This window comes from Anabrus simplex, chromosome 2, assembly GCF_040414725.1.
Source record: "Anabrus simplex isolate iqAnaSimp1 chromosome 2, ASM4041472v1, whole genome shotgun sequence".
Taxonomy (NCBI): Eukaryota; Metazoa; Arthropoda; class Insecta; order Orthoptera; family Tettigoniidae; genus Anabrus; species Anabrus simplex.
This window is the reverse complement of record NC_090266.1, coordinates 984,045,587-984,062,834: the sequence shown is the minus strand read 5'-3', so window position 1 is coordinate 984,062,834 and position 17,248 is coordinate 984,045,587. Positions and strand designations below refer to the sequence as shown.

General features: G+C 38.4%; 1 protein-coding gene across 1 annotated transcript in view; it reads right to left on the bottom strand.

Annotated features, from left to right (window-relative positions):
* Pez (protein tyrosine phosphatase non-receptor pez) overlaps window positions 1–14,841 on the bottom strand; it is a 923,645-nt gene extending 908,804 nt beyond the window's left edge. The window contains exons 1-3 of the mRNA XM_068226358.1: window positions 14,808–14,841; window positions 6,866–7,054; window positions 6,613–6,788 (exon numbers count right to left, since the gene is read on the bottom strand). Coding sequence (XP_068082459.1) covers window positions 6,613–6,788; window positions 6,866–7,039 — 350 coding nt within the window. The 5' untranslated portion in view covers window positions 7,040–7,054; window positions 14,808–14,841. The remainder of the gene's footprint in view (window positions 1–6,612; window positions 6,789–6,865; window positions 7,055–14,807) is intronic.
* Window positions 14,842–17,248: the final 2,407 nt, after the last annotated feature.

The following is a 17,248-nucleotide window of genomic DNA, read 5'->3' as shown; positions in this document are numbered from 1 at the left end:
CATTCTGAATCTGGAATAGTCTGAGCCAATTAAATAAGACCATCAGCCAATTATCGTTCTCGTTGAAGATCACACCTCCCAGGCCGATAAGATAAAAAGGCCTTGTTATGAGTAAATTGCTCTCTCTGAATATCCTTCGCTGTATTGCTCTCTCTCTCTCTGAATATTCTTCGCTGTGCTGCTATTCTGAACTCTACACTTGGATGTGCGACGCTACGTTATCCGACCACGTGGAGAAATGATTTCCAGTTTAGTCGACGCCCGTTTTGCCAGAATTTAACAAGATAATTAGCAAATTCCTATGGAGTAAAACACGCATTAAGAACTAAGTTAAGTGTGACTGTGTAGAAGAGTTATTAACATTCGACGTGTGCTTGTGCAAATACTTAATCTTGTCATCTCAGTTACAGCTTGTGACCGGAATTCTACAGAAGTCGTCTTGGAAGCTGAACACCTCCAGATGGACAATTCCACAACCACCTATAACACAACTTCATCGAGGGACACCTGCTACAAAGCCTCCATGGAGCTGTAAAATGTGAGGCGTATCTGGTAATTGGAAGGAGTCTGACCGGAGGAAAATGCTGGAATAATTGACTGTCGACGGGGATCTAAATCCATTTAAAACTTGAGTACCTTTTAATTTAATTTATCTGTCTCACCTTTTGTACAACTAGAGGTCTTTCTTCTTTAAGTCGTAGATCTATTAGTTTGTTGTAGTTAGAAACATTTCATGTTTCCACTTCTTAAGGTGTCGTGGTAGACGAGGTACGTGTGAATGAAATTTTGAATCTGTTAGAGTAGACATGTAGGTTGTCTTTGAATGATTTCCCATGCTTAGGAGCTTCATATTTAAAAATCACTGACCACACGATAAATCTACTTCCCTTGTAATGTTGAAAGTTATTGGACTGAAATTTACGTGTACATTTTGAGTGAATAGGGTCGAACCTAGTGTCTTTCAAGATCACTTGTTGTATTTATGATGAAGTCATCTAATTTTATGATATTCCACGAGGATCAGTGGATGTAATAATCACTTAAATAATAATAATATTGACTAAAGATCGGGTAAAACAGAATTAAACGCTCGTGAGCCATAAATTTACAGTAGAGTCCTTACATGTGAGATTGAATGTGCTCTGTTCATGAAGGGTCTGTAATATGACCAATCCTGAGGGATATTTGTTGTATAATTGAGCAATTGATGATTTAATGATGATATTTGACTTATTCTTGTGTATTGGGAGCGCAAGATAGATTATAAATATTGGAGTACGTGTTGCGAGTGTATTTCGCAGGTAGGGAATAAAAATAATACGATTAAGGCTCACGCTCGCGATAGTTTCAACCTGTAGCCCAAGCGATGGTAGTGCTTATGGATTTTACTAGAATCTTCCATTATAATTTCAAGAGTTAGATGAACTCGCATCGATATGTGAAATGTGTTTCTACCAAGTGATACCCATGACTTCGATCACTAGTCACCATTAATGAAGAATAATTTCAGTACATCGATTATTTCTGCTAGATATTACGTGACCTGACCACTCGTAAAAATCATGAATAAACTTGCCAAAACAGGATTCGATATAAATAATGTACATAAAATACGTGTTTCCTAGTGTGAATGTGTGTGTATATTTCTCTTGTATCATGTCGGTCCCATTTAATTTGATCTGGTCGTGCACTTGCTGCGACGCAGATTACATTTATCGTTGTGTGCTGCCTTAAGAAGTAATTTTCATGCCCTTAAGGGAAAATTTGATCAACTTAAGTCGAGGAAGACTAGAAAAGGATTTATTTTCTTCATTAGCGAGATTTAAAAGGAAAGATCATCTCGTTATCTTACGAAGGCACTCGATTTGTAAATAAAATTTATTTAACTAGCTCACACGTGGATAACGTAAATTTCCGACACATTCATAGTTGAACTTTGAAATATTTTAAGATTAATTTGAAAGGAAATGCAATACAAAGATCAGAAGTAGAAGTTCGTTAGCCGCATGATTACTTTGAGTTATGGTGAAACTAAGTCATAATAATTAATTGGAAAATAATTATTCCGGAATGCTAATGACGATCGTTAGGTAAATGATGCAGTGGAAAATTAATGAGAACATGATCGTGTGACAGTGAAGCATAGGTTAATTAAATGATGATTAATAATAATAATCAGAATAATAATTAATTAATTTTGAGAATTTTGAGATCAATTTTCATTTTCTACTGAAGTTCATGTTGATGTCATTTACTAATATTAAATACTGTAAATGATAAATTTAGTTGAGTTCATCTTAAAACCACGTGTTGAGACTACTCTGAATTGGTAAAGCTTTGAACACATTTATTGTAAAACCCTCGTTAGCAAGACAGTTGTTTAATTATTTTATGAACCCCTTTGTTAATTTTTTTTAAATTCTTTCAATCAAATATTTTGATTTGGAAAGGCAAGAGGCCTAATTTTTCTTTGGTTTTCATTACAGCACAGTAAGGCTGGAGATTAAGAACACGTGTCACTCAAAATCGAGGAAGAAATACAATATTATGGAAGTTGTATGTAAAAAAAAGAATAACATTAAGAATATTTTCATTTATTATTTGCTTATGTGAATAAATGTCAGAGTGTTGTTTTAACATTTCTTTTTATCCTGCTTAGTCATCAACCCTTAACTTCCCTTAAATGCCTCTAGAAAGTGATAGCCAACGATTGAACGGTCCACCTCGGGATCTCTCGCTCGCTGGCTGGGCTTAGCTCGGGAATAATGGGGGCAGTATTGCGTCTAAAAACATTTTATTAGGTCTAGTTTACATTGTCATGTTGTGGAAGTAATTTTAAAAACTTCGTTGACGAATGCATACTCATCTTTTGAAATATATTATTGAATAACAATACAAAAGTTATCACAGACAAACTCATGGCTAAGAAGAAGAAATCCTCAAGTCCTGCAAGGACACCCATAAATTGCCGAAACAAGAAAAGCTGATCAACTGAAACCTTAGGAATTTTTGGATAAGTTTTAAGCTGAAGCCTAAATTTTAAGAAAGGTTCCAGTCTATTATTGTGAATTGTTATCATGTATTTTTCTAGTAACATTAAAACTATTTTATACGTATCATAGGTTTTAATCTTTTACATGAAACCGTGTTCCGTTACAAATGACAGATGTCAGCTTAATTTTTCGTAAAGAAATGTCTCTTGAGGTATTATTAGTACCTAAAACTGCCTTGTCAGACCCCTCACCAGGAAAAAATGTGTGCAGTAAACAAGCCTAAATAAAACCACAATTGAAGGAGTGTTCACTTACATCGAAAAGATTCAATAAATGAACAATAACATGGTGACAGTGAGGCCCGATTTCTTCAACGAATGTTAAGTGCTAACTCTGCTGTTAAGGAGACTTAACACATAATTTAACAAAATGGTCGTCTCATCAAGAAATGTTAACTCTTAAATTGTTAATACTTGTGTTAAATTAACCTAGCAGCAGCCCTGTGTTAAACCTCTTAACAACTGTTAAAATTTCAAAATGGAGGCATGTAGAAGACATAAGTTTGAAGCTTTACTGCTGTATGAAGACTATTTACAAACTGAAGAAGGCAAAGGGCGACCCATACTAAGAAATAACGACTTTTTAGAGTTGTCAGAGGAAATATTTCTAATTGCCAAAGCCATAATGAACAAGGTACTAGACGATATTGAAAATAGGTTAGAGTTTCCAACAGGTTGAAACTTATCAGTCTCTCCAGTGCAGCAGTTGCTTATAAATTTTACAAGGAGGGGTCAGACCCTGAGTCCAATCGATTTCAATGAGCTTAATGTACCTGTTGGGGGGCATTCAAAAGTAACTCGTGTATAAGGGTTTAGGTCAATAGTCTTCCGTTTTCGAAAAAACTGAGGACAAATATCATGAGGCAGGATCTGCTTCGGACCACATGGAGGTGATAGAACACTAAAATACGAACGCATTTTACTTCAACTTGTCAGGTCTGCAACCTAATAATTTTTGAAATATTTATGAATCCCTCGATTCTAATGAAACGTGTATATACTTGAAGACTTGCAACCCAGACAAGTGGAGCAGTGGCCGAGTGGTCATCGTACTTGTCTCTGAACCACGAAGACGTGAGTTCGAGTCCTGCCATAGTTATAATTTTCATTTTTACAAAATAAATCATTATTTCAGGGAATGTGAAGGTAAAAATGTGAATAAAATTAATAATCAATTTGCAGAGGAACTTTATTTTCTACCTTAAATTAATATATATATACACACAGATAAAGAGATCCAGCAGTAACTGTGAGAACGTTTAGGCCTATATTAATACATACATACATACATTATCATTATAGACTGTTATGCCTTGCAGCTTTCAGTCTGCATTAATTTCAGGTAGAAAATAAAGTGTACTGCAATTTGCGTAATATTTTTGTTCCAAGTTTTATCTTAACGTTCCCTCAAATATTAATTTATTTTGTACAACAATTATAGCTGCGACGAGACTCGAACTCATGTCTACGAAGTTCGCAGACAAGTACGATGACCACTAGGCCACCACTCCGTTTCACTGTGATGTAACTCCCAAGTGTATATACCTTGCATTGGAATCGGGGATTCATCAATTTTTCAGAAGTTATTAGGTTGCGAACCTCACATGTTTAAGTAAAATTTGTTCGCCTTTTAGTGTTCTATCACCTCCACTTTGTCCAAAGCAGATTCTGACATCTGACCTCATTTTTTCGAAAACGAAAGCGTATTGACTTAAAACCTTATAGACGAGTTACCATTGAATGTCTCCCCACAGGTACATTGAAGCTTGGTGAAATTGGTTGACCGCAGGGCCTGGCCTCTACTTGTTACATATTATGCTTGAGACACTTTCATGTTATTGTAGGCGACTATGTTCACAAGTGCAAGAAAAGAGTGCGTAGAATCCTGCAAAGAATTCCTGCTGCCATTGCAGCATTAACAAGGCATTATTTACATTACTTTCTCTGCAATATAAGAATGCCCAAAAATTATTCAAGACACATCAATTATCACATTTTCCCAGTAATAAGAATATAAGAATACGCTATATCGAATGTTGTGATATAACAGTCCGTTTTTTCATTTTCTAAGCACACTCGCAATATTTTAAATTAAAGCTAGAACAACATTTGTCTCCCATTCATCATAATAATGCTTTTGTTGCCTCTTACTTGATATGTTTACGTCTTACCGGTCTCCACTAACCATAACCTATAATAATGCCAACCATGTGTGTGTGTGTGACAAAATACTATTTCAATACACCAGTAGGAGTGCTTTATGTAAAGAAACGAAAGACCCTCACTGCCAAACGCATTCAGAAATCTCACGGAAATGTGTTAATTTGTCTTTAACAATTGTTTCGTAACAAATGTTGGAAATGTGTTTGTGAAAAGGGCATTTTAAACAAAGTGTTAAATTAATAACAATTGTTAGTTAACATTTGTTAAGTAAAATTTAACATAGAGTTGAAGAAACCGGGCCTGAGAGAGGGCCGCATACTGCCATGCTGAACGTCGGCCACTTTCGTGATACGGTCCGAGCCTAGTGGCCTGTCTGTCTAGTGTGGCCTTGGATGAGACCAGTATTCAGACTTTTCTAACAGACCGATTAGACTATTTTTAAAAAAGACAACAAGAACAACCAGCAGAAAGACACCAAGTAGGGTACTTTTTCATCTTTCTCTTGGCTCTGGCCAGAGCAAAATGTAGCTTCCACCAAAATCCCAGTCTAATTCACAATACGGAAGCTGCTGAGATATGGATGGTGCTGAATACTGACATTTGGAACACAACCAGTGTGCTTGAGTGTTATGAAAAGAGTTACCCATATGGTCAGTCATGCTGCAGTAGCAATTCCTGGCCGAGTGAGGAAAGCTATGACAAACTACATCACTCCTCATGTAGCCTAGCATACGTCATTTTGAAGTCAGCATAGGTTTTTGCAGTGTCCCTATGATGGCATAATTTGTGGTGGTGCTATTTGAGGATCCAACCAGACTACATGCCAATCACCTAACACACAGACGAGTGTTTCATCAGCCATAGATTAAAAAAAAAAAAAAAAAAACACACAGGTAGGCCTATAATTTTCTTCCACATATTTTTGTAACAGGTAATGAAGTTTAAGTTTTCTCAGCCTCAGGGTCAGTAAAAGTTAAGGATTACACATACTGCAGTGTTTTTCTGATGATGAAAATGATTAAGAAAATATGTTGTCTTATGAAACACTGGAGTATTGGAATTTTGCATTTTTAAAAAATAGGACATTATTTAATGTGTCAATAAGTCTACCAACATGAATATCACAAATTTATGTACTCCTAAGTGTCAACTGACTGTTAGGATTTTTTTAGGGGGTGTGGCAACTGAGTGGCAGTATCACTGGCTTCTCACCAACACTGCAGATTTTGGTTGCATCACACTCAAGTTCCAGAATTCCAATATCAGCTCTGGGCATGTGCATCCTCCTCCTTTTTCTTTTCCTTGTATCTTCATTTTCCAATAGAAATGGGGCCAGATATATGCAAATGAATGAATTATGGAGCATAGTTTACAGATAATAATGTAAATGAAGATACCTTGTTGTTTCATCAAGTATTAAGCTCACGCCCGAGACATAGTACATGACTCGCAACAAAAGATTTGGTTCACGAGCATGTTTATCCAGCTGCCGTTTCAGAGGGCGATCCATCTCAACCCACCGTAAGTGGGGTGCTCCATGGCGGGACACATAACGAAGGCCAAAAAATTCAGGCTAGAAAAAAAAAAAACATTTTGTAACACATCTCATTTGACAGAATTCTGATACATGAAATTATTTAATTCCAATACCTGCTGCAAGCCAAGCCTCTGACAAACGTTGTCAAGACATTCCTGGCCACTGCTCTCAGCAGACAACGTACACTCAATAGTATTACCATCCAACAGTTCCACGCATATTACAAAAAGAGACTTAGATACGACATTGTACTGTCGACTCTTCTTCAAACGCAATTTAAATGGCATCCTGCAACTTAATTTCTGTGAACACAAAAAGACAAAAAATTACTAAGAATTGACAAAAGTAACTATATTATTATTGTTTCCAGAAAAAATATTACACGAATTATGTAAAATAAGAATAAAAGATGTTCAACTTCTTAACTATATTTGGAATATTACACAGAAAAGTACACAAGCGAAGTGTACCACAGATGTTATGTTTACAGTTGACTTCAAGTGGTAAATGTCCAGTGGAACAAGACCAAATGGTGGTGATTGTGATACTGGAGACTTGGGTACAGATTTGGGCTTAATGTGCATGTGTATATTTAATAACAGGCATCTTTGAGCATTTTGATGTTTATTTTCCAGAATGCTGGGTAGGCTTCACTCATAAACCATTTATGTAAAATTAATGGAAGTGTCACAAGATAGTTTGTTTCCTCCAAGAACTATCCAGTAGATGCAGCTTCGTGTAAGGGTCCTAAGACATGTTAAAATGCTGCAACAGAAGGATGCTAGGATCACGCGTGGTTAGCGTTTAAATCTCTTAGCTATACTATGACAGCTGTCTACCTAGTCAGCTTGCAGGTACTGAAGACCAGGAAAGAATTCCCTGCATCAATCAGTCTCTAATACACGATGAGTAACGGCATTTGGCTAGTGCAGGCAGATTAACACTAGAATTTTAAGAACATTACCAACCAGGTCATCAGTTCTAGGAAGAGATCAGTGATGAGGTGTTAGAGTGTACAAGATAAAGAGTGTGATAAGTTCAACGCAAAAAAAAAAAAAAAAAAAAAAAAAACTCTCTAAGCTTCAGACATAGCAATATACTTAGAAGAAAACAAGAGTTGACCGAGTGAGGCCATGCCTGGTTGACTGAAGAAGTGAGGAACCTACAAGAATAAGTATCACTCATAAGGATAGGCCTATTCAGATGCAGACGCAAAGAAAGCGAAAGGGAAATCATCTCACTATCTTTCCAAGACAAATGCCACGGTAAAAGGGGGTTATTAAACAGAGGAACTCCATAGCAGCTAAGAATATTTATTATACACTGGTCAATCGCCTAAAACTATCATTAGAGAATATTTTGGAAAATGAGAAGTGTAACTGATGAGCTGTTTTCACAAGTGTAAGCGTGATCACTAGATGCCATATTATAGACTATAAGAAAATCAAATACTTATAGCTAGCTACAATGATCTAAAATAAAAGTTAATTATTTTTTTTATTTCTTTAGCATATGGCTTTTTTAGTGTCAGAATGTCCAAAAATCCAAGTTCAACTAGTTAGTTCTGTAGCTGCTTTTCCCTAGTACATCCCCATGGAGTAAGCAGCATGTTTCGGGCTATTGTCTCTAGTTGTAGGTGCACTTGTAAAAGCCTCGAAGAAGCGGGCATAGCATTGAGAAAGGAACCACCCTAACACATTCTTGGACTTGAAATAAGAAACAACTGTAAAAACCATTTCAAAGACAACTGACAAAAGAGTCGAACCCACATGTGTCTCGAGTACAGAGCTAGACACCATAAGTACCTGTATCGCAGAGTTTTTAACTTTACTGTTTTGCAATAAATGTTGTGCATTTAACAAGAGAATATTTTGTTTCACATTAACATCATAACATGCAGACAACCGACTTAACTTTTTTACCCTTAAAAAATCAGACTAACAATAACACTTGTACATTCTTTATATATTTTTAATTCTTTTTCCTGCTCAAATTTTTGCTAAACCCTACCACCGCTAAGAATCAAACCCTGAATCTTCAAGAACTGATGGAATCCAACGAGAATTGAACAACGGAAATCAGGCTCGGAATGCGTGCACTAAACTGTTACGGTAGGTAACCTATTCACTTAACTGTGTACTGAACCCTTAGTTTTACTAGTAGCTGCTATTATAGGCAGCCCCTCTGTCTTATCATAGACTGCAACAAAATCTCTGCATAGCTTTGCCTAATGCGAGTCTTTCTCATATGCATCTGAGTGTAAGATGTTGATAATAAAGTAAAGAGAGAGGCTTCTCCTGTCGAACACCTTGCTCAAAGCTAAATGCTCCTTCTAGAAGACAAATCACTATGAACAGTGTTACTCCATATAACACTACAGAAAGGTTTAGAATTGAATCTAAGCTTTTATTATTATTATTATTATTATTATTATTATTATTATTATTATTACTACTACTATTGCAACTTGCTTTAATGTCGCACTAACACATACAAGGTTTTCGGCGATGGAAGGATGCGATAGGTCTGTGGCCTTAGTTAAGGCACAGCCCCAGCATTTGCCTGGTGTGAAAATGGCATACCACAGAAAATCATCTTCAGGACTGACGATGGTGGGATTCAAACCCACTAGCTCCCAAATGCAAGCTCACAGCCACAAGACCCTAACCGCATGGCCAACTTGCTCAGTGTGGACAGTACGGTTCGAGCCCAAAACTCCGACCTCAATTCTACTGAACACCTCTTAACTATAGTTGTTAATATTACCATGCAACTAACAAAAGAATCTGCGCAAAGCTCACTTCCCCGCACATTCTCTCCGAGTGGATGTCTGACATCATAGGGAGTAGTAGAGGGGGTCACATGCTGTCTGGCCACCGTACTGTGCACACTGTGAAGTGCGGTTACACAAGAGTTTCGCTGTCACTTCTGTATCCGTTTTAGCGCTCTTGTTGTTTTGTCAGTTTTATTCACATTTCTTTCTTTAGTTGTAGTAATTGTAGTCCTATAATTCCTTCACGTGTAGTGTGTACTGTATTGTTAAATGTTTTTATGTATATAGTGTTGAACAGTGCCTTTGCTGGCGGGACCTAGTGTTTACAGTGCACTATGTCTTCTGGTATGGGCTAGAGCAATTTTGTTACTTTCAGTGATCTGTCTCAGCTTTATCCTTGGCTTTGACAAAATGAAAGTGACTGAGGTATGAGTGATGCTAGTAATGCCATTCCTTCTGCAGCCAGTCCCTGCTATGAATGGTGTGAAAATATTGCTCATAGGGTCAGTTGGTGCCTGCATTTCAGTGGGCTTAGCTGACTGATGTGCAATAGCAATTTTTGGCTCAGTGAGGAAAGCAACGGGAAAGTACCTCACTCCTCATTTCCCTAGTACGCCTCTTCAGTGATGCCTAGGCCATCTATGACAGCTGATGGCGGAACTGTTGAGGATCCAACCAGCCTTCGGGCTGAGGACTAAACATACAGTGTTGAACAGTGTTACCTAGCGACCTTCAAGGGTCATTACTCATTACGGAGCACATTAACCAGGTGAATAAACTAAAGTCTTGACTGTGTAAAAAACAGAATTAGAAATATTGGCAGTTGTGCAACTGGTATGCCAACACACACATCTAAAGCCGCTCAGCAGCGGAATAATTGATGGCAGCCCAGTCTTTCAGCTATATAGTGTCGTGTACCATGTTATTCTAGGGAGAGTGTCATTTGAGTGTACAGTAGTTATGGCTGCTACTTCGAAGTCTGGTAGCAAATCTGGACGGCCTGGAAGGGGACAAGCCAGAGAAATAGTATATAACATAGCTGCTCACCTACAAGAACAGAAAACAGTTCATAAACTGAATTATAATGTAGTGGCTTCAACAAGTGAAGCAACAGGGGTTTCAAAGTCACTGGTGAAACGTATTTTAGCGGAAGGGAAGGCGTCTATGGCCAACGGTCGTTTGCATTTTTCTACACCTGATGGCAAGAAAACAGTCCACAAGAAAATGATCGAAACAGATGACTTCGCAAAAGGTGTTATACCTCGGAAAATAAGCATTTACGTGATGAAAAAAAACTGTACCTACACTGGACGAATTGAAGCGTGTGTTAAAATCGGAAAAGATACTCGACTGTAGCAGAGAGTATCTTCGACAGTTATTGAAGGAGATGGGGTTCAGGTGGACTAGGTGCCATAGTTCTCGAACGTTGTTGATAGAGAAACCTGATATCGTGGCATGGAGGGGAAGGTACCTCAGACAAATTTGTCAGTACAGAGAGAATGGTCAGAAAATAGTGTATTTAGATGAGACATTCGTTCATTCTACTCACTCTGTCCCATCATGCTGGCAATCTGATACAGAGGTGGGAAAATTACAAGCTATAGGGAAAGGTCCTCGCATTATTGATGTGCACGTTGGGGGAGAGGAAGGCTTTGTAAACAAAGCCTTATTGATATTCAAATCAAAGCAAAAAATAGGGGACTACCATGACGACATGAACTTTACCAATTCTTCAACCTGGGTGGAAAGGCAACTGCTACCGAATTGAAGTCTAAACAGTGTGATAGTATTAGACAATGCTAGTTATCACAGCGTACAAGGGAATAGGAAGCCAACACTGTCATCGCTCAAAAAAAGACATCATTGATTGGCTTATGCACAACAACATCCGATTTGAAGGAAGTTTGACCTAAGCAGAATTGATGATGTTAGAAAAAAATGTTCCCAGAGAAAAGACCTACAAAATTGATAAAATGTTTGCCAATGCTGGTCACAGTGTTTTACGTCTACCACCCTATCATGCAGATCTCAATCCTATTGAGTTTGTGTGGTCAGACATCAAGGGCAGAGTGGGTGAATCTGTGTCAGACTCTCTAGAAGTGAAGCGTAGACTTTGCGAGGAAGCAATTTCGGAATATTCAGTGTCCAAATGGAAAAACTGTTGCAAGCACGTATGCAACATAGAAGATAAATATTGGTCCAAAGATGCCCTCATTGATGACACCATTGATAGCTTCATTATTTCTGTGAATGATGGCTGCCCCTCTGAATATGAATCAGAGTCCGAGGATGAAAGCAGTAATCAGGAAGACAATGGTGAGATGGCAGATGAGATACGAGAATGACAGGTATGTCACACTGCCTCTTATGACTTAATCCTTTTCCTTCATAAGCGTGCATGAATTATTTTGTGTTGTTCATATTATGTCCTCCGTGTGTACGCTTATTGGAACAGTATATTTTTATTTTTTATATTTTAAAAAATATGGTTTACAGCTTGGGTATTGTAAATAGTTCCATTTAACTCAATGCTTAATACTTTTGGCCACTTTACATTTACTTTCGTTCTTTTAAATGCATTGCGTTTCCGGCTTTAATGAAAGAATAACCTCAATCGAAGAGCCTGACTGCAGCTACTTGCAGTATGTGTTAACACCACCTTGACAGCCGGCATGTCTGTCAGCCAGCTGCGTGTGTGCTTGTCCTTGATTCGCCGGGTAACATCGGGATGAACTGAAACAAGCTGCGCGAACCAAAGTAGCCGAGGGTTCTTTTGTTTGTTGTCGGTTAATAGTGATGGGATATTCGATTAATTTTACTGAATCAATTCATTTCATTCTGTTCACGTTACTGAATCGATACAGTGATCCGATTCACGGCACATTAGAGTCACAGTTCCTATTGCATCTGTGTAGTGTGTACTGATAAGACAGCAGCAACAACAATCAATACATGCTGTTGCCATCTGGTCTTCATTCTATGAACTGCTTTCCTACGCATCATCTAGCTTTCAGATTCAGATTTCTCCCGCAGCCACCTCTTCACATCTAATTTTGATGTTACAAAGCCTTTCCCCCACAGTGACAACTCCATTAAAGAAGTATATAGAATTAGATGGAAAAATATCTGTACACACAATTATCAGTGATCCGCATTTAGAGCTGTCGCCCAGGTGGGAGGTTCCCTATCAATTGTTTGCCTAGTCTTTTCTTAAATGATGACAAAGAACGTGGAAATTTAATTGTATTCATGGTAAGTACATAATATAAAACAAATAAGTTAAAAAATTAAATGCAGGAAAAAATAGGTACTTATGCAGTACTATGCGCTCGTTATATTACAGTACAAACCTTATGTAGTTAATAAGAACAAGAGGAGAAAGAAGAACTGACATAACACAAATTTTATACAGTAACTTATGGTTTTCCCACAGTTCTTTGAAAGTGACAACTCTATTATATATACAAAATTAGATGTAAAAATACCTGTGTTCGCAATAAGTAGCCTACATATGAAATATGAATCAAATAAATTGCTTTACCTCACACCAACACAGATAAGCCTTATGGCTACAATGGATAAGGAGTGGAAAGGAAGCAGCCGTGACTTTAATTAAGTACAACACCAGCATTTGCCTGGTGTGAAAATGGGAAACCATGGAAAACCATCTTAACAGCTGGTGACGGTAGGATTCAAACTCACCATCCCCCAATGCAAACTCATAGCTATGCAACCCTAACCGCATTGCCAACTCGCTTGGTCATCTTTGAAAATACGTCTCTATCAGCACAGGACTTTTTATATTGTCATATTTTGTATAGGCTAACCAAGATGTACAGTAGTCCTGTGGTTTTCCCATTCAACATCTTTTTATTTCTAAGTTAATGCGTCAGTCGGCTCACTCAATGTCCACGTACACCAGTGATTTCGCGATTCGATTACTGAAGTCTTGTGCAATGATTGACATACGAACTGAGAAAATACTGAGCGGTTCTTCCCTATATAAAACAGACAATTTCAAGTGGTCATGAGCATGACTTAGTCATAAGGTAGGCAAGAAAGTTGAGTTGAATTGTCGAATGTCAACTAAGTTATAAAAATGATTCATTAAACTAATGAATAGAATAAACTAACAGTGTACCTATTTACTAGCTGGTTACTTTGGCATTATGTTTTGATTACCTTTTTAACGCTGCAAATAAATCCATCTATTATTTAAACCTCCCTGTAAGAAGAGGACAGTGAATGCAAGAGTGTATTATTTTCAAATGAGCTGAGAGCAGGAGTCTGTTATAGTATACGATTCTTTCAGTATGCCATGGCTCTGTACGCCCCGATGCAGCGGATGTTCACCTCCACGCCAATGTCCAGTGTACCGTTAATGAACCGTGTGTGTGTTGTGTTTCACTGATCCATGATTGTGTACGGTTCTTTCAGTATGCCACGGCTCTTTATGTCTCGCCCGCAGCGGAATTTCGGCTCTCCGCCAATATCCAGCTCGATAGTGAGTTCGAACCCCACAGTTGACAGCCCTGAAGATGGTTTTCTGTGGTTTCCCATTTTCACACCAGAAAATGCTGGGGCTGTACCTTAATTAACGCCACGGACGTTTTCTTCCCACTCCTATCCCTTTCCTATCCCATCTTCGCCATAAGACCTATCTGTGTCGGTGTGACGTAAAGCAGCTAGCAATATATATATATATATATCTCCAGTGTCTCACTAAGTTTACAAAAGGTGTATTCCATTACCCCACCTATTCAATACAATTAATTCCACGGTTATGCGGTTAAATGAACATAGAAATTACTAGATTTAAAGGGACATGTTTTGCCCTTCCTTTATTGGGCATCATCAGCCTTATTTAACCTTAAAACAAGGTTTCATTTGAGGACATTATCACATTTCTACCAACCACTTCCCTCAAAATCTAAATGTACAAGACCTTGGGTGTCTTACGATATGTCCTACCACTCAATTTTTTTCTCGTGGTTAAATTAAAGCAAATCGTTCTCCTCTCGCCAATTCATTCAGTATCAAGTCACGGGTACGGAAATTCGTCTTGTCAGAGCTTCCGACAATTATGGACAATGTGGAAATAAACAATTAAGTAAGGTTAGGGTATTACAAGGAAACGTTATTAACATCGTTTGCAGTAATCGCTTGCTTAATTTCCAGAACTGCAATATGTATTAGGTCCATACTGACTTGATATCAAATAGGCAGTTTCAATTACACAACTATAAAGTAGGTTACTTCTGCCGTTTGAGCGCATTACTTACTTACAAACACATCTCAAGTTCCTCATGTCACAACATTTAAAAAAAAAAAAAAAAAAAGTGTAAAACAAAAACATGACAGCCACCGAACACCAATAAATATAACAGCTGTATAATATAACCCATCAGGCAAAGAGTATAAAACAACGAGCCAGCAAGAGCATATAGAGACGTTGCTACGCTACAATACAAGGCCTGGAAATTAATTATATAAGGAGCACTCGAATGAGTATTAAGTTTGTTGTCCCAATTTACATTGCGCTGTATTCTGTTAGAGACTTTATTCTGTTCTTGCACTTTAGCAGATGGTAGCGGTCGCACTTTTCCTTACACAGTGTACAAACACAGTCATCTGTTGGATTGTGGAATTTTGTCTTTGCGCATATTTTGTGGTGGAAGCTATGTATTGCATATCTTGTTATGACATGTCTTTGCTCTTGAAGTTGCTTGGTCCAGTTTCGATCGATCATGGCGTAATTTCCGTAGAATTCGGGGTCTATTTCCGCGCGTTTCTTGAGAAGTTTTTTCTAAAGCTCTTGGAATGGGCCGGTAGATGGCAGTGGTAGATTGAGTCGTAGATCCTCAATGAAGTAAGTTTCCCGTGCCAGTACATAAACAAGTCTGGAGGGTGCCAGTTTGCCTACTCCTAGGGCCTTCTTCAGGAACCTTGCTTTGACCCTTTCTATCCTCTCCAAGTCACCGATTGTCAGGTTGTCCCATATTATTTCGATTCCGTACGAGACAATAGGGGTTATTGCGGTCTTGAATAGAGTCATCGCTGTGTTAAGGGATAGCATAGAAATATTCTTGATATTGTGGATGGCTCTGATTGCTGCTGTCGTTCTGTCTATGACGTGGCTGTTGAAGGATGCCATGCTCGTTTGGAACGTGATGCCCACGTATTTGAATTTCTTGACTATTTCTAGTGATTTATTATTTAATGTTATAGCGTCGTCCTTGGCCGCCTTGCCACCTTTTCTGAAGATCATCTGTACTGTCTTATCCTGGTTAATTTCAAATTTGTTATCTGAAGCCCAAGCTTCTAACTTCATCACTGTCGACTGTAGTTCTGCTTTTGAGCTCGATCCCAGAGCCATGTCATCAGCGTACATTATTAGAGTAGTCTCAGGGGAGTCCGTCATTATCTGTGTGATATCTGCCGTTGCTACGTTGAATAGTAGCGGGCTTAGCGGGTCTCCTTGGGGTACCCCGTTTGTTTGAATTACTTTCCCGGATGAGGATGCTCCATCTTCAATTTTGATTAGGTTGTAGTCTAGTATGGTCTCAACGATTCTCACGAGCGTGTTGTCACCAATCATTTGTTTCAATTTTCCTATCAGAATATCTCTGTCGATAATATCAAAAGCCGTCTTATAGTCAACAAAGACGACGTAGTACTTCCCTTTTGGATGCCTCAGTGCCTCTTCAGTTTTTTCTTTCAGGTATGCTGCGGCTTGTAACGTGCTTTTCCCTTTGCGGAAGCCTAGTTGGCATTCTGGTATGAATTGGTCTATTTCGTTGTTCAGGCGATTCGCTACAATAGTTGCAAATGCTTTGTATAAGTTGCTTTCTAGAGCTATACCTCTATATGAGTCGGGGTTGTCAGTATCTCCTTTCCCTTTGTACAAAATCTTCAGCGTTGCCGTTCTCCAAACTTCCGGTATTTTGCCTAAATTTAGACATTTGTTGAATAGTTCTGTCCAAAGCTGTAGTAAATGGTCTTGAGTACTTTTTAAGTGTTCTGTATATATGTTGTCCGGTCCTGCTGACTTCCCTTTTTTTTCCTTTGCTGATTACCATCTGTACTTCCCCTGTGGTTAGTCTAATTTCGTGTTCTGGATCGATAGGGTGGTTTGCGGTGTCACCTTTTGCTCTGCTGTCCCTGTTTAGAAGCGCTGAGAAGTGTTTTCCCCATGTTTCCATTGGTATTTCCCTCGCTCTACACTCTTGCTTTTTCTTGAGGGCCCGAAATGGGTCTGTTTCTGCTTCGACTGCAATCTTCTTGGCTTCTGCTTCCAGGTACTTAGCTCGCTTCTCTTTTAGAAGTTTTCTGTAATTTCTTCTTTTGATGGCATTTGCTTCCAAGTAATCAGCGGTCTCCATTTTTCTGGCTAAGTATAACGCGCGTAAGGTGTCTTTTCGTGCTATGTAGCATTGCCTGTCAAACCTGGAAATGGAGTCCGTAAAACGCTATCGAAGTGGTCACACTGCAGTTCATTGCCAGGCCGCTAGGATCGCTTTCTTGCCCCCTGTTTACCAGGTTCACGCTTTTAAACGTGTGTATTGAGTTGGTTATTAATGTGTGTATTCTTGTGATAATAAGCACTCGCAGTTTCAATCATGGTTTATTGCTGTGTTCCTTATTGTTATTCACGAGAAATTAAAGGTAGTGAAATTTCATTTCACAAGTTTCCAGTGAATAGTGCTTTAAAAGAACGGTGGCT